Source organism: Corythoichthys intestinalis, chromosome 15 (assembly GCF_030265065.1).
Source record: "Corythoichthys intestinalis isolate RoL2023-P3 chromosome 15, ASM3026506v1, whole genome shotgun sequence".
In the NCBI taxonomy this organism is placed as follows: domain Eukaryota; kingdom Metazoa; phylum Chordata; class Actinopteri; order Syngnathiformes; family Syngnathidae; genus Corythoichthys; species Corythoichthys intestinalis.
Window position 1 is genome coordinate 3,967,427 of NC_080409.1, and position 23,605 is coordinate 3,991,031.

General features: G+C 39.7%; 1 protein-coding gene across 9 annotated transcripts in view; it reads right to left on the minus strand.

The window, feature by feature from the left end:
* Positions 1-23,605, minus strand: part of dicer1 (dicer 1, ribonuclease type III) — a 207,712-nt gene that overhangs the window by 122,081 nt on the left and 62,026 nt on the right. For all 9 annotated transcript variants that reach the window (XR_009067182.1, XR_009067184.1, XR_009067183.1 and 6 more), the window contains exons 5-11: positions 23,336-23,466; positions 19,377-19,511; positions 18,861-19,021; positions 17,112-17,280; positions 16,468-16,940; positions 10,132-10,264; positions 6,990-7,232 (exon numbers count right to left, since the gene is read on the minus strand). Coding sequence is in view for 6 of the 9 variants with exons in the window: in XM_057859860.1 (XP_057715843.1) it covers positions 6,990-7,232; positions 10,132-10,264; positions 16,468-16,940; positions 17,112-17,280; positions 18,861-19,021; positions 19,377-19,511; positions 23,336-23,466 (1,445 nt within the window). In the remaining 3 variants the exon portion in view is untranslated. The remainder of the gene's footprint in view (positions 1-6,989; positions 7,233-10,131; positions 10,265-16,467; positions 16,941-17,111; positions 17,281-18,860; positions 19,022-19,376; positions 19,512-23,335; positions 23,467-23,605) is intronic.

Genomic DNA, 23,605 nt, shown 5'->3' on the forward strand with positions numbered 1-23,605 from the left:
TCAGCATGCGCATCTTTCGTGGCACGCCAGACCCACTTAGAGTGTTTGGTTCCAAAAAGCTCAATCTTGGTCTCATCTTACCAAAGCACACGGTCCCAGTTGAAGCCAATAATTATGGAGGGCACTGTATTTACCCTTTAAAACGTTTTTTTTTTTTTCCCCCAATTTTTCTTTGTTTGGATCGATTATTTATCATCTAAAATATCGGGGAAAATGCAACAGTAACGAAAAAAAAACAATAGCGATAGTTATGAGGTTGATATCCGTGACTCTTTACAGACGCCTATTTTTTCATTGTGACGTCATTTGTTTAAAGGTTTAAAATATGCGAGTGAATACTTTTTCTAAAGTCATTTTTAAAAACTAAAATATTAGACATCAATTAATGATTCTAAGCTAAAAATGACAGACATTTTAAATAATAAATATACTTAATTACTTTCTTTTAATGGCTGGGTTGAAACAAAAGCGGTTGCGCGACGTCTGTAAACGGGGGTCTCCATGGTAAAACAGACAAATTAAAAATAGTTCGGGGCTTGATGCACCATGAATCCGCTATGGCACCATATAGACATTTTTTTTTTATCAAACAACAGTTTTTTTGTCTTAAAATACAGCAGTTTCTTTTAAAGAAGGTGCAAGAGCACAAACTGCTTTTTCAGTCTTGTGTGTGTTTTCCGCCATATATATATATATAAAATCGGTGAGGAGCAGAAGTACCGGTATTTCCACACCTTGTGATTTTGCAAGTTCACCCACTTACAAAATAGGTAGACATCTGAAATTTCAATCATAGATGCATTTCCACTTATAGAGACATAATCTAAAATAAAAATCCGGAACTCACATTGTATGATTCTTCAATAATCTATTTGTACTTTACTAGGGTTCATAAGCATTTGTACCCCTGAGAAAATCAGTGTTAATATTTAGTGCAGAAGCCTTTGTTTGCAATTACAGAGGTCAGGCATTTTCTATAGACCCCAATCACGTGACGTCACAACTCCGCCTCCCTGACTGGTGCCGCCATATTGTCAGTCAGCTCATTGTGTTTACATATTACCTACATTCCTCCTATTACTGCATGTTTTTCTGCTTGTCTAAGGAATCACCGCCTAGTAAACGAACCCAAAAACTTTCCTGACAATCGTTAATATTGATTAATCAAAATGGTGAAGGCATGTGTGGCGGTTGGTTGCAGTAACAGAGAAGATAAACGGTAATTTTAGTAGTTGCTGTGTGCCCATTGTTGAAAGGGCAAATTTCGAGAGCAGCGCGGTTTGTTTATCTCGGTCCATGATGCGTTTATGTTGACAGCCGTTAGACAGCGGCGAAAACATCAATATGATGCCAACACGATCGCAGACATCATCAGACGGAGACTACGAAGCTCGTCGCCACAGTGGTGCAGCAAGCAGATGAGCGCAACAACAACAGGTGTTGTGCCGAAAAATAGCCGCCCTGCGTTTCATTTTACAATCGTGACAACGGTGACGCTCGGCTGACCAAATGTCGGTTTATATTTGGGCCGGTGCTGATTTTGGGTACCCGACTCCTCATCGTGAGATAAACTGGAGGATGATTGGAAATTTTGTGGTCTCAGGACGAGCTCTGACGCACAGGACGGGACCGGACGGGAGGAAACATCGGTTTGGGCATCAAATATGGCTCTGGCGACTGGATCCACCGAAGCTTTTCTAAATAACGGCTTTTATGCAACTCATCCAATGAGTTTACAGTGTCTGAAAGCACTGGGGCTTCCATAATTTGCAAGTGAATCCACCTTTAGAAACTACGATGTTGATCAGTCTCTGACTGAGGGAAGGATGTTATGGCATAAAATCTGAGATACATTTCACCATTCATCCTCTGCTTCATACAGTACAGTCATCCTGTCTCCTTTGCTGTAAAGCAGCCCCGAAGCATGAGGTTTCCACCCCCATACTTCAAAGTAGGGATGGTGTTCTTGGGACTGTACTAATCCTTCTTTTTCCTCCACCCATGAGGAGTTAAGTTTGCACCAAAAAGTTTTAATTTGGTCTCATCTGACCACATGACTTTCTCCCATGACCCCTTTGTAACATTCAGATGGTCCCTGGCAAACTTCAGACGGGCCTTCAGATGTACAGGCTTCTGAGCAACACGATTTTAAAACCATTGCATCATAGTGTTCTACTGACAGTAGCCTTTGAAACTGCATCCAGCTCTCTTCAGGTCATTGACCAGCTCCTGCGGTGTAGTTCTAGCTGAGCCCTCACTTTTCTCATCATGGGTGATGCACCACGGGGAGAAATTTTACATGGAGCCCCAGTCTGATAGATTATCAGTCATGTTTAGCCTTTTCCATTTTGTAAAAATTGCTGCAACTGTTGATTTATTCTCACCAAGCTTCTTTCTAATTGTCCCATCACCTTTTCCAGCTTTGTGCAGCTCAACATTTTTTTTCTGGTGTCTTTTGAAACCTCTCTGGTCTTGCCAATGGTAGCAGTTGGATTGTGACAGACTGTGGGATAAAATATTAAGCTCAAACGGGTGGTGGGCGGGTGGTTATTCATGGGGTAAAGGTGGACTTTTGTTTAAGGTAGACTGCCTCTTCGAGTCATAATTATTGCTGATTCTCAGGAGTATAAATACTTATGAACCCCAGTAAATTACAAATAAACTTAAACATACAGTGTGATTTCTGGATTTTTTTAGATTATGTCTCTGAGTGGAAATGCATCTATAATTGAAATTTCAGACCACTACCTATTTTCTAAGTGGGTGAACATGCAAAATCACAAGGGGTGCAAATACTTCTGCTCTTCACTGTATATAATGTTGAATCATTTGATGAAAAAAAGCATTAAACATACAATGACAGCTTTCCCCTCCTAACATTTCTCCTTCTTATTTGCAACATATATTAAAAACAAGGGCATATATGTAGACATGATTAAAATATTTTCTTAGCTAGTGAAATACTTTCCCTCCCAAAAAATAATTTCAAGCCAAACACTTTGAAAAAGTTTTTTTTTTTTTTTTTTTTTTTTAAATAAAATTGAATAACAAATTATCTTTATAGTACTTGTTGCTTTTGGTTCATAGTAACACAACCACATTTGCTCCAAGACCACTTAATTGCACTATACAGCAAATTAACTGGCAAGAAGCTTTGACCCATTTGGCTGCAAATATTGTAAAATGTTCAAATATCATGTTCTGTGATAATTATTTCTTCAGTTAGCGCTCCAGTTGTTTCATTACTTGCTAATAATGATATTCTAGTTTATTGTTGTCATCATTTTAGTTTTGTTATGAAACCATGAATTCAAATGCCATTTGGTTTAATGACTTGCTTTTATTTCTGTCTCTAATTGGGTGAATATAAGCTTATGCATTTGTAAACACAATGTAAGTGCAGTTTGATCAATGACGGATTTGTTAATGATCCAGATCTTCACAGACTGATGTACTCCGATAATACACAGCACAGAACTACCAACGATTCTAAATGATTACTCATTACTCTAGAGGTCACATTAAAGACCAAATGTGAAGGTTGGCCAACCATGTTTTTTAATATTATCAATGGCTAAACAATTATAAGCATATTTTCCTTATTTTTTTTAACGCAACCCTTCCAGATTCTTTGTTTAACCCATAGCAACGCCCTTGACAACGAAAATGCTTTTCTTCGACAATCTTCGGAAATTATGTCACACAGAGAACTGCGAGGGAAGTCCGTAATAGAACAGTATTGTTGCATTGCTTCTCGGTGTGGCAATGTATTGTTTTCAATTTAAATAGGGTTGTACGAGTGGCCAAAGGATACCAGGGCACGTAAATTGACATCTTTCGTTCGCACGAAGCGAATGAATTTCACGCCATCATCGAGTAATGTTCTCTGATACAAACACTTCGAAGATGCCTGCTTCCTCAACCAGTCTGCTCATAATCAAGGATTTGCAAAAAACTGATTTTTGGATAGATGACTGATGACTTTGTCAAAGCAGAGCTGCCAACTGTTGTGGAATGAACAGTAGAAGGTAGCGACGTTAGCTGAATGGTAACGAGGCAAAACCCCGATCATGTTGTGGAATGAACAGTAGAAGCTAACTCGTGGCAATCCCCGATCATAGTTGTATTGAGTTTATTTTGCTTACACTTATAAATTCGTCAAAACCTTTCTTTTATCCCAGGCAATAGTAGGTGGTTTATTTACCTGACATGTTTCGGCGAACACTTCCACCTTCGTCAGAGGGTCCGAAGGCGGAAGTGTTCGCCGAAACATATCAGGTAAATAAAAGCTAACGTCGCTAGCTTCTACTGTTCATTCCACAACATAATCAGGGATTCGTCAAAACTTTTCTTTCATCCCAGGCAATAGTAGGTGGTTTATTACCTGACATGCTTCAAATCATAAAAATAACAACAGCCAACCAATCTTGTAATCTCGATGGGTCTTGTCCCCAGTCCATGTCAGGTAGTCTGGGCACATTGTTTGCATCCTGATTAGCGTCTGGCTAATACATGTACGGTCCAACATAAAATTCCAACCTCCTCCTCTTCCTCCAATTCTTCAAAGACTTGGATCTCCTCACTTGCGCTCCATCTATCGCTTATAACGCTGTTTGAATCATTGTTTGAAGGGCTTTGTATGGCGGCCGTATGGAGCGCTGCCATCGCTGTTCTCAGTGTGACGTGTCACTTCTGGGTTAGTCCCATTTCAGGCTCGGGCTTCGGAAACCCGATTATTTTGTCAAATATACAACATATAAATTATTTTTTCATGCTTTATTTGTTGGACAATGTTTAATTACTTTGTGATCCTATTTGGCATTTTATGAAATTACTTCACATTTGGTCACATTGCTGATGTCCTAAACTGCGACCAGTAAGTACATACAAACGTTTCACATATTAACAACATATCAAGATACTGACGATATAAGATCCCCGTGACGATATGACATTCTATATCATTTTGATGATATATATCGTAACATTGTACATCACTACTGCCAACCTCTACAGGGCAGGAGTGGAAGTGTCATAATCCACTGTTCGAAGAAGACTTTGAGAGAAGGAATATAGAGGCTAACACAAGATGCAAACTACTCATCAGCACAAAGAAACAGGTAGTCAGTTTGGATTTTGCAAAGTGCAGCGATCAGCTACAAGGGGTTTGGAAGTGTTATGGACTGATGAGACCAGGATTAACCTTTACCAAAACGATGGAAAGACCAAAGTGGTGAAAGAAAGGATCTGCTCATGATCCAAAACATACAAGTTCATCTGTGAAACATGGTGGAAGTAGTGCCATAGACTGGGCTTGCATGGCTGCTTCTGAAATGGGCTCACTAGTCTTTATTGACGATGTAACTCATGATGGTAGCAACACAATGAATTTCGATGTCTATGAAACCTTTATGTCCGGCAGTTTACCAACAAATGCATCCAAACTTACAGTGTATTACAAAAGTGAGTACACCCCTCGCATTTCTGCAGATATTTAAGTGTATCTTTTCATGGGACAACACTGACAAAATGACACTTTGACACAATGAAAAGTAGTCTGTGTGCAGCTTAGAAGAGTTAATTTATTTTCCTCTCAAAATACAGCCATTAATATCTAAGTCCCTGGCAACAAAAGTGAGTACACCGCATGGGAACTACGTACATCCCTAAATGTCCAAATTGAGTCCTGCTTGTCATTTTCCCTCCAAAATGTCATGTGACTCATTACAGGAGTGTTGTCAGCATTGCTGCAGAGATTGAAGAGGTGGGTGGGGGGGATCAGCCTGTTAGTGCTCAGGCCATATGCCGAACTCTACATCAAATTGGTGTGCATGGCTTTCACCCAATGAGGAAGCCTCTTCTGAAGACAGTACACAAGAAAAGCCGTAAACAGTTTGCTGAAGACATGTCAACAAAGCACATGGATTACTGGAACCATGTCCTATGGTTTGATGAAACGGGCGGCCTTTCTTGTGTACCGTCTTCAGAAGAGGCTTCCTCCTGGGGTGTCAGCCATGCACACCAATTTGATGTAGAGTGCGGCGTATGGTTTGAGCACTAATAGGCTGACCCCCCACTTCTTCATTCTGTGCGGCAATGCTGACAGCACTCCTGTAACGAGTCACGTGACATTTTGGAGGGAAAATGACAAGCAGTACTCAATTTGGACATTTAGGGATGTACCTAGTTTCTAAGGGGTGTACTCACTTTTGTTGCCAGACGTTTAGATATTAATGACAAAATTTTGAGTTATTTTGAGGGGAAAATAAATTCACTATTATATAAGCTGCACACAGACCTCTTTTCATTGTGTCAAAGTGTCATTTTGACAGTGTTGTCCCATGAAAAGATATACTTAAATATCTGCAGAAATGCGAGGGGTGTACTCATTTTTGTGATACACTGTATCGAGAGAAGCGTAATCATGCAACAAGACAATGACTCAAAGCAGACTGCCACCACAACAAATTAAGTCAATCACTGGATCTTAACCCAATTAAACATGCATTTAACCTTCTGACTGAGGGGAGAAACCCCCATAAACAAAGAAGAACTGAAAGAGACCGCAGTAAAGGCCTGGAACAGCATTTCTAACGACGACAAAACAGCCGGGTAAAGTCAATGGGTCTCAGGCTCTATGCAGATATTGCAAGTAATGGTTATGCCACTAAACATCAAATGATATTTACTTTTAATTTCATAATGTCTGTCCCAATCCTTTTCCTCACTTAAAAGTGGGCGGGTTCATGGAAGAGGTCATTTTTCAGTTTTTTTTAAAACACATCTTGATGTAGCAACCACGAAATAAAAGATGGAATTCTGGATGACAAAATGACAGAATGACAAAATGGAACTTCATCATTTTATCTGAAACCCAAATGTATTCAGTACAGAACTAAAACAAAGGAATTGAACTTGCTGTTCCAATGCTTTTGGAGGTGACTGTGTTAATTCCCCCAATAAGTGAAAAGAAAAGAGAAAAAAATGACCTTTTCTATTGCCTTGTAGGTAGTGAGATCACTTTCAAAGCATTTGGTCTTCTCACTATCAGCCAGCATAACATAGTTGGAGACAGGAGCTCGAGCTCTGCCTTTGGACTGGACGTAGGACCTGTATTCAGTTGGCAAGTCAAACCGCACCACCAAGTTACACTTCGGAATGTCCACACCTTCTTCCACAATGCTTGTGGCAATCAGCAGGTTGGTTTCATGAGCCCGGAATTTGCGTAGGACCTTGAGTAAAAAGATGTAAGTTAGTTAAGATTTACTGCACACTTAAACTCCTGGGGACCATAAATGGTCCCTCTCATTGTTAAAGGCTTAGACACACGTAGTGGTACCTAGCAGTGTTGTTAATCTTACTTTAAAAAAATACAAATTACTTCTCCCAAGAAGTACTCGAGTTAGTAACATTATGAGGCTTATCCTTTTCTTCATTGTATTTTTTTTACGACTGAGGTCAAGTTAGGTGCTAACGCTAATGAACAGCTGCATCGCTGCCGTATTGCCTGCTGCTCTCGCTCTTTGCTGACGTAATTGCTGCATGAATTAGAATTTTTAAAACTTAACAGTTCAGACCGCCGCCACAGTCTGGAAAAATGTGGCCCAGATTGGATTTAAAACACAAACAAAAGTGACCCAGATCGGATTTGAAATGGTCCAGAGAGAGGGAGAGAGAGACTGGGTTGGGAATTCTCCATTTGCCTTCACATTACTGCCTGCATTGCTTTTTGGAAGTCATCATGCCACATAGATCTTCACAGCGGATTAAAGAAATGAGGTAGAAAGACTCGAATAAATATAACATTGCATCCCTTCCCCACGCTACCCTGTATCCTTGCACCTCCTAGTAAATTTGATTCATACGTCGCTAACAGTAAAAGTCTAACAACTTTCGGTTCACGTAACCAAAAAAAAAGGACATCAAATACATATAGGGATGTCCCGATCGCATTTTTTTTTCACGCGAGTCCGAGTCACCGATTTTGAGATTTTGACGATACTGGGGGAAAAAAGTTTTTTTTACAATAGTTCCAGACATGTTACAGTACTTTACTGTTTACAGTACTTATTCCTCTGGGAGTGTTGAGGGGGATAAAACATATATTTCTACTTCTCTTGGTAATGCCATTGTATTTCTGGATTATTTTGTTACTTTTAGCCCTTAAAAATAATAGACATATACTAGTATACAGAAATTGCAACAAAGAAACATGCATGCATTCAATACCAATGCAGACTTCACGCTACAAACTACAGTATAGGTATAGGTTAGCTTCCATACAGAAAGACTTATTAACAAATTTCGTTCATATAGCTTTTCCCCATAAACACATACTGTATACATTGCATAATAACAGGTTGGTAAAGATGTAAAATACTTTCAATTATATTGTTTCCAAGGCAGAAACGTAACAGAAAACACCCAACAGGGTCAATGCGACCAACAGGATGTGACCTATGCGCATCATCAATCAACATCAATGAGCCTGTGTTCCAAACTCGTTACACGATGGATGCAATGAATTATATTATGACCAAAAGGTGGCAGTAACATACTGGATAATGTCAACTAGCTCTAAACCAGTGGTTCTTAACCGCGCTAATGCTATTGAACCACCACCATGAGTTCACACTTGCATTCACCATACCCTTTGGAATTAGAAAAATCTTCTTTTTTTTTTTTTCAAATTCAAAATTGATAGCTCTACGTGATATCCATTTAAATTTCTTCTCATTCAGACAGCATGTTTTTTAAACAGGCCAAAATGTATGTTTTTATCTTTATGCCTGCAGTATCATCAGACCACAAAAGCAAGACTGGCCCAATGTGCATATCTAAAAAGTTTTCAATCAGATTTTGAGGAATAGATCTTATACTGTTCAACATTAAACCTGCTTGGCTGCATTAACTTTGACTGTACAGTTTGTCATGTTTACGTCTCAAATGATAATGACTGCCAAATTTGTACACAAAGTCATTATGTTAAAAAAATCTCACAAATCTAATAAACTGTTAATTTACAACAAATTATTTTGCCTTTTGATTTGCTTTTCATTTTGGAAAATGAAATTAAACCCGATTCAATTTACATTGTTTCTTTTTGTTTTCATGTCGACATTCTCATTCTATCGTATCCTTGCCTCACATACTATTTTCATTGCGTAAAATGTGATGCAAATGTTGTTTTTCTTTATGTCAACGCAGTGCACTACACCCGTAGGTCTGTTGTACTTCCTCATATGAAGTGAGAGTCAACATTCCACTGAACAAACCAGTTTCTGCTCCCATCAGATAGAAGACTAGCAATTGAAAGATCTGGAATAAAACCTGTAAGTTGGGGACTAACCAGTCCAAAACCTAGTTTAAAACGACACTTTGCCTGGATTTAGTCAGCTTCCGAAAATAGGGCCCTGCGTGTCTTAACCTTCGCCGAACCTCTCAAGACTGACTCACCAAAGCCAGGTAAGAACCACTGCTCTAAACACTGGCAACTCTAGCCAGCACAGTAAGTTTCTTTTAAATTAAAAACCCGATCCTTTTCACCCGATTTCGGTCCTCTGAAAAATGGCCCGATCGTTCACAAATGGGCCGATCATGTGATCAGCCCGGGGACATCCCTAATTACGTAACTAATCGGGTTACAATTAGTAACGAATCGGGTTGCATGTATGTTTCAGGTTGCAATGTTGATGTGTTGAGTGATGTTTTCTGCTCTGTCCTTAAACGCACCGTTTATCTGACTGGCGGAAGGGAGGGAGAGAGAGAGGGGTGAATTGGTTTTGTTGGCATCAGATACGGACTACAGTAGCCATGTAAATAAAATAAACTTGAAAACCTAAACTCTCCATCCACCTCTCAGCAATAATACTAAGTACAGAATCTTATTTTTTTTATTTTTTTATTTTTTAATGCAGTTTACTTTTTTAAAAAAATTTTTAGGAAGTATTTTTTTTAATTTTGACTTTAACCGTGAAATCCAATTTACGTGGAAATTAAGGATACATCACCAGCGTAGGAATGGAACTTATTCATAAGTAGAGCAGTCCCTGTATAATTTTTATCATTGTGAGATGAATAATCTAAAAATGTGTTGCCTGATTTGTTAGCATTCTGGCAGTGTTTTTATACCTCCTCTTGCTTTCTGAATTCCACCTCCATCTGCTTGTTCCGTGGCTGGTTCTTGCCAATGCTATGGCCAGTGATGAAGTTGTTGCTGATGTAAGCCAGCTCTGGGTCCTGTTTTCCTGCCTCTTTGATCAGACTAAAAAAAAGTTCAGAATTTCACAGAAAAGTTCAATTTTAGTTTAATAGAAAATGACATTGGCATGCGTGTTCATGAGGGTTGTTTATCATGTTCGGTTAGGTCCACTTGCGTGGCGTTTTGATTTTGTTTCATACTTTTTTTTTCATAAAACATATTATTCGTGAGCACTAAGAGGTGCTTGCTGAACAGAAGCCCAGTGGGAGTTTCTGCACAAACGCTTCAAGCATCGGATGCTCAGGGCTCTGAATGAGTAGTGTTTGCAGCAGTGTTTTCTTCATTAACGATAACAGAAATATCTTGTTGACTAGGGCTGCAGCTATTGAATATTTTAGTCATTGAGTAATCAACATAAAATTCTAGAGATGACCCGATCCAATATTTGGATCGGATCGGACACCGATATGGGCAAAAAAATGCGCATCGGTATCGGATCGGCCAACACGGGAAAAATTCCGATCCAGACTTCCGATCCAGTTTTTTTTTTAAAGTCCGTTCCGGGTTTTCCAGCGCACCGATTTATATAATCCATTCCAATTTTTGCTCCGGTTTCCCTAATATAAGGTCCGCATTTTATGGCACACCTTCAACACACTACATTTACATTACCGTCTCCCAATTTACCGAGAGACTTTATCGGTAAAAATGTCAGCTGTGTGGTATCATTTCACCTTAAAGGACGACAAAGACGAAGAGGCAGAGTGCAACATATGCCACAATAAAGTCAAGCGTGGTGGTAAAGCTGTAAGAAGTTTTAATACAACCAACCTAATCAAGCATTTAGCGAAATATCACCACAAACAATATGAGGAGTATGTTAAGAAAACCAAAGACAAAAAGAAAGGTCCTACGCAACTAACACTGGCAGAAACTTTTGCTATGCGTAACAAACTGGCACTCGACAGTCCCAAAGCCCAGGGAATAACAAGAGTCCTTGCCGAAGAATTCATTCTGGATGACGAGCCATTATCTCTCGTGAGTAAAGACGCACCATCCAACACTTAGAACCACGGTACAACATGCCCGGCCATCATTACATCCTTGAGCGATTCGGCCGTGGAAGATTCGAGAACGATTCACAAACATCCAAATTCCGATTATTGAAATATGTCAAGTAAAGCGGAACTAATACACAGCTCGGTCTTCGGGACGCAATGAGAAACGGACCGCATTGCGTCCCTAGAGTAAACATCATGCTTGTCATAGACCCGGGTAATGCCAATGCTCAACTCACGGTTTTAGCTCAACTCATGCCGCTGGATAAAAAACACAAGAATACCTGACTGCTGCTGACAGCCGCTACAAACTCTGTCAACATTGTTTTACTGTAGATCGGGGTCGGCAACCTATGACACGCGTGTCAGCACTGGCACGCGAAGGGTTAACCAGTGACACGCGATGGCATGGCAAAAAAAAAAAAAAAAATGCGTGTTATGTTTATTGTCGGTTGTATCTTTATCAGTTGCTGAAGTGCCCCATCTTGTGGCCGTTTTATTTATTGGTTCTAAAACAGTAGAAGAAAAATGCAAATAGGAAGTTCTTCAAATGGGATTCAGTGTGGTACATGGCAGCTCCACTCTCACAACTTGAGTGGCATTTGTGTTCTTTAGAGCAACGTCTGTGAGTATTTTGTTGTCAAATTGAGAATTACACTCTTTATATTGTCTTTAGGTTGCATGTTTGAGGGGAAATGTGTTTGATATTTCTAATTAAGAATTACTGAATACAGGCTAATTGTGTTTGCATATATGGATGGCATTTTTGTTATTTGCAGCATTGTTGCTGATTGCATGTATTTTTTCATTGTTTTAGTTTCATAAAAAACGAAAAGAGACACATAAAGGATTACTGAAAACATCCGGAGTGTGAACCTTTTCATGTTTAGCTGTTTGGATATCGGAAGCGAGCCCATTTACAATGCTCCTTTTTACCGGAAATTAAGGCATTTTCAGTTGTGCGCCCTGTTATTTAGGGGCTTTACGGGACCGCCCCTCTCACCCACTCTACCTGTGGCGTTATATGCGAGCAATAATGGATTTTGAGCACACCTCCACCTCTTTCCCGATTTCTCGACTCCTGCGCTTGTCGGATTTTTTTCTCTGCGCGTTTAATTCAGCCCACGCTACTAACATGTCACGAAGCCGACCAATCAGAGAGCTGGCGGAAGTACACTGTGTTACCAATTGCACTTTTTGGTAATTGCAACTCTGCACCGTAGTGTGTAGTGGACAGGCGATTAACGTGGCGTGTTGTCGTCGATTCGCCCGGTGCTTACTTCAGAGAGGTGGTGATGTGTATAAAAACACAGTGACACATTGGATTGTCTTTTGCTGGAGACTTATTAACAAAACTAAAACCAGCATGGGACACAGCCACTTTTCACGGCACTCTTCGCACAACTCTCTCTCAACACCTTGCTCCCTGCCTCTCTTTTTCTTACGCTTAACTAGTAAGCTGGTCATACCGTAGGGGACAGCGGCCCCTTGGGGGTGCCGGTAACAACTGGTTGGCTGGTTACTTCCGCTTGCTCTGTGCATTATGCCTCGAGAGCGTTGTGTGTGTGTCGCACAACAAGTGTCAAACGCCACTACGAGACAAAACATGAAATTCATGAAAAACAGGGCCAGGGATCACATTAAGGTAGGCATATTTTGTATTTGTCATATAAAATCTAAAACTGTGCATAGAATTCACTGTTAGTGAAAAAGACAAAGTAGTCGCCTGTTCTGACTTTGAAGGTTAAAACAGCCTGCTCTGTACTGTGAGAGACCTGCACTGAGAATCACGCTTGTTCCCCTTTTCTTGCTGGGTTGTGTGTGTGTGATATGTTTACATAAGATGATGCTCAAGTATTGATATTTTCTACAATATACTTTTATTTTTTAGTTATTTGATAAAGAAGAATGGTAGTTGTAAGATTTCAACGTATGTTCATGTTGTTTTCTTTGGAGTAAAATTACTGCTCTGTTCGATATAAACATTCGGATGTGTCATTAATCTTGGTGTGGCACACTGATTGACAAGAAAATTTGAAAGTGGCACGCCACACCAAAAAGGTTGCTGACCCCTGCTGTAGATAATAGATATCTTATGTATATAGAACTAGATGCAACATGACAGACTCGACGGCGTTAGCAGCATTGAAGTATTGAAAACTAGTTGCGTTAGTAAACAGCTGCCATCTTAAAGCAGGAGACTTCCCTTGTAGGCTGTTGTGAACCTTCCAAGCGAACCTAATTAACTTTTATCTAAAATACTCCTAAATCGGCAAAATCATGACTTGAATCTATCTTCAAAACAGTTTTAAAACTTTCACATTAATTTTTCACATTAAACAATCACATTTAATTTTTCAAAATTGTGGAATAACGGGAGCAATTTTAACAACTTTAACAGTTGATTCGCAAAATTAAATGAATTGAATGCAGTTTAAAGCTGCTGATACAGAATGGGGACTTGAGTATTTTATTTACTGTTTTAAAATGTTAACTTGATACTGAAATAGTTGTTTTTTTAAACCTGAGTGGCTTTTTATACAATTTTTGTAACTAATGCACGAAACATTAAAAGCATCTAATAGCTTGGGGGGGGGGGGGGGTTGGGATTTTCCACTAAGGTTGTTTGTGTGTTTTGCTTTTTTAAGACAGTTTACAATATTGTTTGCACGTTTTACTGACTATGCCATTTCTGTTTGTTATTTATAATGTTTTGTGTTTGTCACTGAATAAACAGGTCAGTTTCTTGTTACCAACCGTTGTGTGTTATTCAAACTCACCAAATTCAGCTGGCTAGTTGTTATCAAGAGTACTAAAACCTTTTTCAACATGAGTCTGACAAATAAGTAAGGAGGCTAAATAACTTTAAACTTGAACACATGCTCAGATAGGCCAGTATCGGTATCGGCCAGTATTGGTATCGGATCAGAAGTGCAAAACTATATCGGTATCGGATCGGAAGTGCAAAAACCTGGATTGGGACATCCCTATAAAATTCTATCGATTAATCGAGTAATCGGATAAAACATTTTTTTTTAGGTAAAGAGCAATTATAAATATACATGAGAAAACAAGACATTTCATCTAATATCGAACCATTTTCAGTCCATCAATGTCTTTATTTTCGATGTACATAGTTGAAAACAGCCAACTAGTACTAACTACTACTATTATTGACTCTTGACATCTTGACCAATGCAGATTCTTGACTTTTGACAAGGTGATAATGCTGGAACTTCTGACATGATAAAATGTCTGAGTGAGTGCTTGCCCGAGACTGTCGATTTCATACGTTTTGCTAGGGGTTGTATGATACCTGCTGTATTGGAGCACAATGGGGACCAGTGCTACTTGGTGTTTTATCCAGCAATGACTAGTGAGCTAAAATCGACAGTTGGCAGTATTAATAGAGGAGTTCCAACACGTGACGTGACGGTTCAATTACGATTCATAAAGGTTCAAAAACTATGCTTTCCCTCATAACTTGATGGCAGCCGCTCATAGCAGAACAAAATTCAAGACACGTCTGCCGCCCGGGCACCGTTAACGGGCGCACGGACGTTATGATGGATGCTGCCGGTTACTCAGAGAGAGATTTACTGCTTTTTAAAAGACTGGAAAATAAATTTGTGAATGAGACAGGCAGTACCAGAAGCGCGACCCAATGGTCGCGCTTTTGTGCGCAAGTTATTTTTTTGGGGAAGAGGGGAAGAGAGATAGTTCGTTGCTCCTTGTCTTTCTGATGTCCTGCAGTAGTTTTAAGGCATTTCAATTAAAAAATGTCCTGAGTGTGTTGCTAAGATCCGTGTGCATCTATAAGAGGTGAGTACAGGAACCCTCTTGTATTGTTTAGCCTTTATTGTTTTTGTTTTTGAAATGTTAATAGTTAGCGCCGAGCGCTAAGCTAATTAGCTAATTCGCTAACGTGCATTTCATATGCAGAACGTGTAAAAACACAATAAAGTACAGCGGTAACACTACAAACATGCAAAATAGTACAAAAATCTGTGAAAACATGTATAGTGGTTAAAAGAAGTCTTATTTGTAAAAACACTTTTTTTCCAGAAAATGTGGAATTCTTTCCACCTGTGTAAATTTCATTGTATTGTTGAGAGAAATAAGTACTCCCTTTAAAATGGTTAACGTTTTTGCACGTTCTTGTAAAAAAAAAATAAATAAATAAATAAATAAATAAATAAATAAAGCAGCTTAAGGGAAGCTTTTTGTTGTATGGGCATGTTCCCATCGTTCCTGTTTAATCATTAGGATATTTTAAATTAATAATAGACATACATTTGTTTGGCTACTGAATTAATTAGTAATGTACGATGCATCCATAATCATGATAATCGCGATAACAGCGATCATCGCCAACACTGCGATCATCGTTCAATAATCGAATCGAATCTTGGGGTGCCTAAGATAGCACACCCCTAATTATTAAGTTTGTATTTTATACCCTCATCACTCTACAGCGATGTTTTCACAGATTAAATAAAGCCTGTATGTAAGACACGTTAGCCACGCATCGACAGTGGTCATAATTAATAGAAACCTAGCCCTCTGCAGGGCTAACGTTACGTGAGCAAGTGACTGTAACGTTAATGTTATTTATTAGCTCTGAGAAGTGTACTGCTATAAGATGGCGGCTGTTTACTAATGCTGCCGAGGCTGTCATTTCGCATCTAGTTCTACATACGTGTGATATCTATGAGACGCATCAGACGCTACCTGCTACCACCGTAGCATCATGAGGGCGTAGTTTTAAGCAATGTCGGCGTAGTTTGTAGCGGCTGTCGGCTGTTATAAGGTATTTTTTTTTCTATTGCTTCTTCCTCTACGCACGTGACGTCAGCGCGTTGTACCGCATTAAAAGAAGTCCGGACAAAAAGTAATGCTTAGAGCTGGCAAAATTAAACAATTCCTCGAGGCGAATAAAATTACTGGAATCAGTTTTTAAACTCTAGTTGCCCGAGTATTCGTTTCAGCTCTAATCCATATTATCTTCATTGTTACTTACAACATGCCTAAAACAACTCCAAGTTAAATTGTTAAATTAAAAAAAAGTGACATTTATCCGATTCATTGTTTAATTAATCATCTGATTATTCGATTATAAAAAATAATCGCTAGTTGCAGCCCTAATTATGTATGAATAGCCCTGTAGAGGTTGCGGCTCTCACAGAAAAAGAATTGTTGTAATCCTACCGATTCAGGACGACTGCAGTGTAACGCCTCTCCACAAAAATAATTCCACATAGAATGTTAGTGAATGGTGAAGGAAAGTTGGCTTCAGGCCTTTCCTTGGTCTCTGACTCTTCATCGTCATCTTCCTCTTCAGAATCACTCCAAGAAACATAGTTGTCTTGGTTCCGGTTGTTGTACCACTCCACACTCTCAAACTGCTGCCTCTCAAAGGGCTTGTATTCATGCAGGATCTCCAAGAGACGGAGTACCTTAGGTGTGACAAACTTCAGGTCCAGGGAGGCTGGAGAAAAATGTTCCTCACAAAGGGCATGTACTTTTCTGAGAATGGTGTCAGTGAACAGTAGAAACTTGCGGTTAATTGCCCCCTGTTCGTGCTTGATGTACTTCTGAAGCTCGCGCACCATGATACCTGCTGCTTTATCTGCACACCAGGGCCCAAGCACCTGCAGCACAGCCCTGCAGTCACTTAAGATCTGAAAAAGATAAAAATCCCGAAAAAGCAATTTGTACCCCTGTACACGGTTTTTAAATAATGTATAATAATGTATTTTATGATAGAGAACTCTCAGCAATTGCTGCTACGGCACTAATAATTTCTATCACTTACTCCTAGGGACCTCAAAACGACATGTAATCCTTCTGACCTGCCGTGAGATGACTGTAGGACCCTTATCTTCTCTTGCAATCGATATGTTACACTCATTCAAGAAGTCGAGCGCTTCATCTAACTCCACTTGGAGACGTGAGGAGAGTCCATTCTTATCTAGATAAGGGCCACAGTCCAGCACCACCTCTCTTGGCTGGGAGGCATATCTTGAATGAGTTTAATAGAAAACACATTTTACCATTTCCAGTCTTATGACCACAAACTAAACCATAGGTGAACTGGCACAGCAAAATGAGTCAGAAGTTGTACAGTGAAATTCTGAGACAAAAAGAAAAACATGTTTTACAAAGCGAAAATTTCCTCATCATATTTTCAATAGCGTACCACACGAATGCTATATTTAGACCGTGACATCGCCATTGTAACGCAGAAGTGGGACATTACAGGCACGCCCTCGCATACAATCCATGTTATTTCTGTTTGTTTTCTCCGATAGTCTTTCAAAAAAGAACATGCCAATTAAACACTGCTGCTAGTAAACTTGTAAACACGACTCTACACTTTACGATATATGAAGGACGTTTTTTTCATACGTTTCCCGAAACCAAAAACTCAGAGGAAAAAATGTGAAGAATGGATCAACTGGCGCGGACGTCCAAAAGACCAGTTTAACGCTAGCAAGGTGAAGCTATTCACATTTCATATACAGTTAACATTTTGTTGGGGGCCATGGTCCTACAGAGGACAAAGAGGTAAGCCATTTTGATATTTTTACTTAATTTTTAGCATGGCGTTTTGCTGTCCTGCTTCTGTCTGATAATGAATGACCTAAAAAACATTAAAATGGTATCTGACTGCCACGGTTACCTTTTCTGTTGTAAAATAAAAAAAATTTAGTAAGGGGAAAGTGTAAATAAATTATAGAATTAGGATTTGTTATTAAAAGAAAAATGAAAAGTGTTCGTTGGCTGTTACCGAGTCGCATTTGCAATTGCTACATTAAAAAAAAAAAAAAAAAAAAAAAGCAATGTAAATTTGCCCCAAGAACGGTCAGAGACATAAGACAACCAGAGGATATAAGAAAGACAGGGCATATGGTGGTAAAGGATAGATTGTTGAAACAGGAGAATATCATTGTTAGTGCCGTAAGGCATTGCACACAAGAAAAAGGTGTCAATAAAAAAGCGAACTCAGGAACACGTTTTTTTTTCAGCCCTCGACACTCAAGCCATCTCGTTAACTGAACATTTGTATGTTCTTCCACATCTTTACCAGTGAATTTGGCACCAGAGACATAATTTTCGGACAGAATTGGTAGGTTTAGCTCATTTATTTTAATTTTATTTCTTTATTTTTTAACTTAACATTATAACTATGTTCTAATTTGCTTGTATGTTTGGAAAACCTTGAATTTGTTACATTTAACATTAGTAACGCATGCAGTGGGACATCACAATACGATGAGCCATAATATTTTAAGTCCACATCCCCACTTATCGATATCGGTGTTGAATTTTTGGAGATGGGCAACATTTTTTTTTTTTTTTTAAATCAACAATGTGCCGAGCAGTAAACATTGAGTTGCAATTTCTTGGAGCTGAGAAGTTGTAGCGAAATCATTGTTTTGTTACAAAGATTAAACTCTTTTTGATTGTGTCAAATGTATGAACGCACCATATACACCTGTTTTAAAAAAATGTGACTCATTTTACTGTGCCCGTCACTTACGTAAATATATATACATATATGTATATATACATATGTATATTTAATGGTATTAAAGGACCTGTCAAGAACTACAAGGTCAGTGGCAGTTTCAGCGTTGCTCTTCAGGACTTGCTCTAAATTCTGGATTTTCTGCTCAAGATCTGTGGGGTCGCAATTGCCATTGAGAATGGAGGCTGTGAGACCAAGAATACGAGGACTGCCGTTGTTGTCATCAAAAAGCTGCAGAAAGCCAAACAAGAGCAAAGGATTAAGAATTCATAGGATTCCCCATTATTATCCATTTGCATCCCACTATTACAGAAGTACAGTGGTACCTCAGGATACAAAATCAGAGTAAATTACATATCATGATCTTTTTCATGTCATGAACTGCATATTACATTTAAATTGCCTAAGTAGTTCCAATCTCTACTAAAACACCACATTAACCAATCAAACAAAATGTTGTAAGAAATAAAATAATAAAACTCTCTAAAGTCACCTTTCAAAATGATTATATTTTTGTTGAATTATCTTTTATGTTATTTTATCGGGTTTGCCAGACAATGTGGGTTGAAAATGCTACCACGCTCACCTTCATTATCTCACAGTAGGGGTGATCCGTGATGGCAAGATGACAATCATCAAAAACCACCAGGTTGATTTTTGACAAGGGTAAAATCTGATTTTTCAGTACATGCAGAAATATATGGCAAGTCATAACCAGCACCTAAAACAGAAAGATCAGTATGAGAAAAAGATAGGATCTATTACTGCAAAAATATACAACAATCCAGTCCAATTAAAAATAAAATGTCACAAGTACAGGGTGTCTGAAAAGTAACAATACAGGATACAAAAATCCTGAATAAATGCCCAGGAAACTGAGTGCGTTCTTTTTTTTTTTTTTTTTTTTTTTTTTTTTTTTTTTAAACAACAACAAAGTTGTCACTGAGGTTTTAGTTACTAAAATCTTAATTATGTTTCAAAGGCTTGATAGCTCACTGTATATCTGGTGGATGGATCATCCCCAATGAGCTCTGTGTTCCTCTGACCTACTGTACACCTTGTGACAATTATCTATGGGGCTATACAGTGCCTTGCAAAAGTATTCGGCCCCCTTGAACCTTGCAACCTTTCGCCACATTTCAGGCTTCAAACATGAAGATATAAAATTTTAATTTTTTGTCAAGAATCAACAACAAGTGGGACACAATCGTGAAGTGGAACAAAATTTATTGGATAATTTAAACTTTTTTAACAAATAAAAAACTGAAAAGTGGGGCGTGGAATATTATTTGGCCCCCTTGCGTTAATACTTTGTAGCGCCACCTTTTGCTCCAATTACAGCTGCAAGTCGCTTGGGGTATGTTTCTATCAGTTTTGCACATTGAGAGACTGACATTCTTGCCCATTCTTCCTTGCAAAACAGCTCGAGCTCAGTGAGGTTGGATGGAGAGTGTTTGTGAACAGCAGTCTTCAGCTCTTTCCACAGATTCTTGATTGGATTCAGGTCTGGACTTTGACTTGGCCATTCTAACACCTGGATACGTTTATTTTTGAACCATTCCATTGTAGATTTGGCTTTATGTTTTGGATCATTGTCCTGTTGGAAGATAAATCTCCGTCCCAGTCTCAGGTCTTGTGCAGATACCAACAAGTTTTCTTCCAGAATGTTCCTGTATTTGGCTGCATCCATCTTCCCATCAATTTTAACCATCTTTCCTGTCCCTGCTGAAGAAAAGCAGGCCCAAACCATGATGCTGCCACCACCATGTTTGACAGTGGGGATGGTGTGTTCAGGGTGATGAGCTGTGTTGCTTTTACGCCAAACATATCGTTCTGCATTGTGGCCAAAAAGTTCAATTTTGGTTTCATCTGACCAGAGCACCTTCTTCCACATGTTTGGTGTGTCTCCCAGGTGGCTTGTGGCAAACTTTAAACGAGACTTTTTATGGATATCTTTGACAAATGGCTTTCTTCTTGCCACTCTTCCATAAAGGCCAGATTTGTGCAGTATACGACTGATTGTTGTCCTATGGACAGACTCTCCCACCTCAGCTGTAGATCTCTGCAGTTCATCCAGAGTGATCATGGGCCTCTTGGCTGCATCTCTGATCAGTTTTCTCCTTGTTTGAGAAGAAAGTTTGGAAGGACGGCCGGGTCTTGGTAGATTTGCAGTGGTCTGATGCTCCTTCCATTTCAATATGATGGCTTGCACAGTGCTCCTTGAGATGTTTAAAGCTTGGGAAATCTTTTTGTATCCAAATCCGGCTTTAAACTTCTCCACAACAGTATCTCGGACCTGCCTGGTGTGTTCCTTGGTTTTCATAATGCTCTCTGCACTTTAAACAGAACCCTGAGACTATCACAGAGCAGGTGCATTTATACGGAGACTTGATTACACACAGGTGGATTCTATTTGTCATCATCGGTCATTTAGGACAACATTGGATCATTCAGAGATCCTCACTGAACTTCTGGAGTGAGTTTGCTGCACTGAAAGTAAAGGGGCCGAATAATATTGCATGCCCCACTTTTCAGTTTTTTATTTGTTAAAAAAAGTTTAAATTATCCAATAAATGTTGTTCCACTTCACGATTGTGTCCCACTTGTTGTTGATTCTTGACAAAAAAATTAAATTTCATATCTTTATGTTTGAAGCCTGAAATGTGGCGAAAGGTTGCAAGATTCAAGGGGGCCGAATACTTTTGCAAGGCACTGTATATAAGTTTAAGAAACTAAGCCCAGTGACTTGTCACATATTGGCGAAAGGACCCGCATTGCTTGTACTGAAATGAGGGAAGAGATGTTGCAAAATGCCAGGGAGGCATGCATCCGTAGTTTGGCAGGGGATAATGAAAATGGAGTCATTCAAGTGCAGTTATACAGCTAGTTGTATGTGCATGTTGTGTATACTAAGGGAGTGCCAAAAAATTGATTATTAGATGCATCACAATTCGACACGTGACGATTCGATTATGATTCATAACTGTTCAAAAACGAAGATTTTCCTTAATAACTTTATGAAAGCCACTCGTAGCGGAATGAAATTCAAGACAAATCTGCCGCTCGGACACCTTTAACGGACGTACGCACAACGTTATGATGGGTGCTGCCGGTTATGAGCGAGTCTTTTCAAAAGAATGGAAAATAAATTTGTGTATGAGACAGGCAAGGACTCTGCGGTAACGCTTCCGCGTGCAAGTTATTTTTTGGAGTGAGAGGGGAAGAGAGAGAGTTCGTTGCGCCTTGTCTTTCAGTTGTCCAGCAGTAGGTTCAAGTTGTGTTGATTGGAAAAAAGTCCCTAGTGTTTTGCTAAGTCCCGTGTCAGTCTATCAGAGGTGAGTACACAAACCCTCTTGTACTGTTGAGCCTTTATTGTTGTTGTTCTTGAGATGTTACTAGTTAGCACCGAGCGCTTTGCGAATTAGCGACTTCGCTGGTGGTGTACATTAGTTACTCCAGATGCAGAACGTTTAAAACCAGGATTAAGTACAGTGGTAACACTACAAACATGGAAGGGGTCTAGTTTGGTGGTGATAGGATCTCATCTCTGCGTATATGCAGTTGATGTGGTCCACAGCTGAGTGTGAAGTGACTGGGATGCGGATCAGCACCTCCAAGTCTGAGGCCATGGTTCACAGCCTTTTCCGGCTGTGATTCCGGGTGGATTGCTTGTTTCAAGTCAGGGGTGAGTGCCTGCCCCATGTGAAGGAGTTGAAGTATCTCGGGATCTTGTTCACGAGTGAGGGTAGATCAGAGCGTAAGATTGACAGGTGGATTGGGGTGACATCTGTAGTGTTGCGGACCCTTAACCGGTCTGTCGTGCTGAAGAGGGAACTGAGCCGGAAGTCGAAGCTCTCGATTTACTGGTCAATCTATGTTCCTACCAATGGCCAATGGCCATGAACTTTGGGTAATGACCGAAAGAACAAGATTGCGGACACAAGCGGCAGAAATGAGTTTCCTTCCACTCTATGGTGGCCGGGCTCAGCCTTAGAGATAGGGTGAGCAGTTCGGTCATCTGAGAGGGACTCAGAGAAGAGCCGGTGCTCCTCTGTGTCGAGAGGAGCCAGTTGAAGTGATTGGAACATCTGGTTTAGATGCCCCCTGGACGCTTCCCTCAGGAGGCGTTTCAGGCATGTCTAGCTGGGAGGAGACATAGGGGTCGACTCAGAAGCCGCTGGAGGGATTTGGGAATCCCCCAGATGAGCTGGTGGAAGTGGCTGGGCCTCTTTGCTGAGGCAACTGCCCCCACAACCCGGATTCGGATAAGCGGGAGACGACGACCCTAAAAACTTAACCAAAATTTAGTATGTACACCAAGACATATTTATTGCCATAAAACTGTGACTGTATTTTCACTCAACTTTCAGGTTCAATAAGACTGTCGAGGTTCCCAGTTCCCAGTAAGCAAGTTTCTCAACACGAGCATGGATAGTTGGCGTTTCTACTCCTGTTATGCTTTGTACTCGAAAAAATGCGTGATCCGTAAACTGTTACCTGTGTCACCCTGAGTATCAGTCACAGCCCTATCTAAAACATATATACCTGGTTGTTGTTCATCTCTTCACTCCATTGATGATTAGTCCATACTGACGTCTCCTCCATCTCTGTGTACTCTCCCACTTGGAGGTCAGAGTGAGTCCTGACTGCAGCTGCTTGCTGATTAGCAGACATGGCTGCACAAAAATAATAATGACCAAGTTTAGATTTTCCCCCAGAAAAAAGCCTAGTGGAAGAGAAGTCAACCTGCAGTCCACCATGTTTTAACAATGAAGGAATGTAAATAAACAGGTACACTTTATGGCGCAAAACACT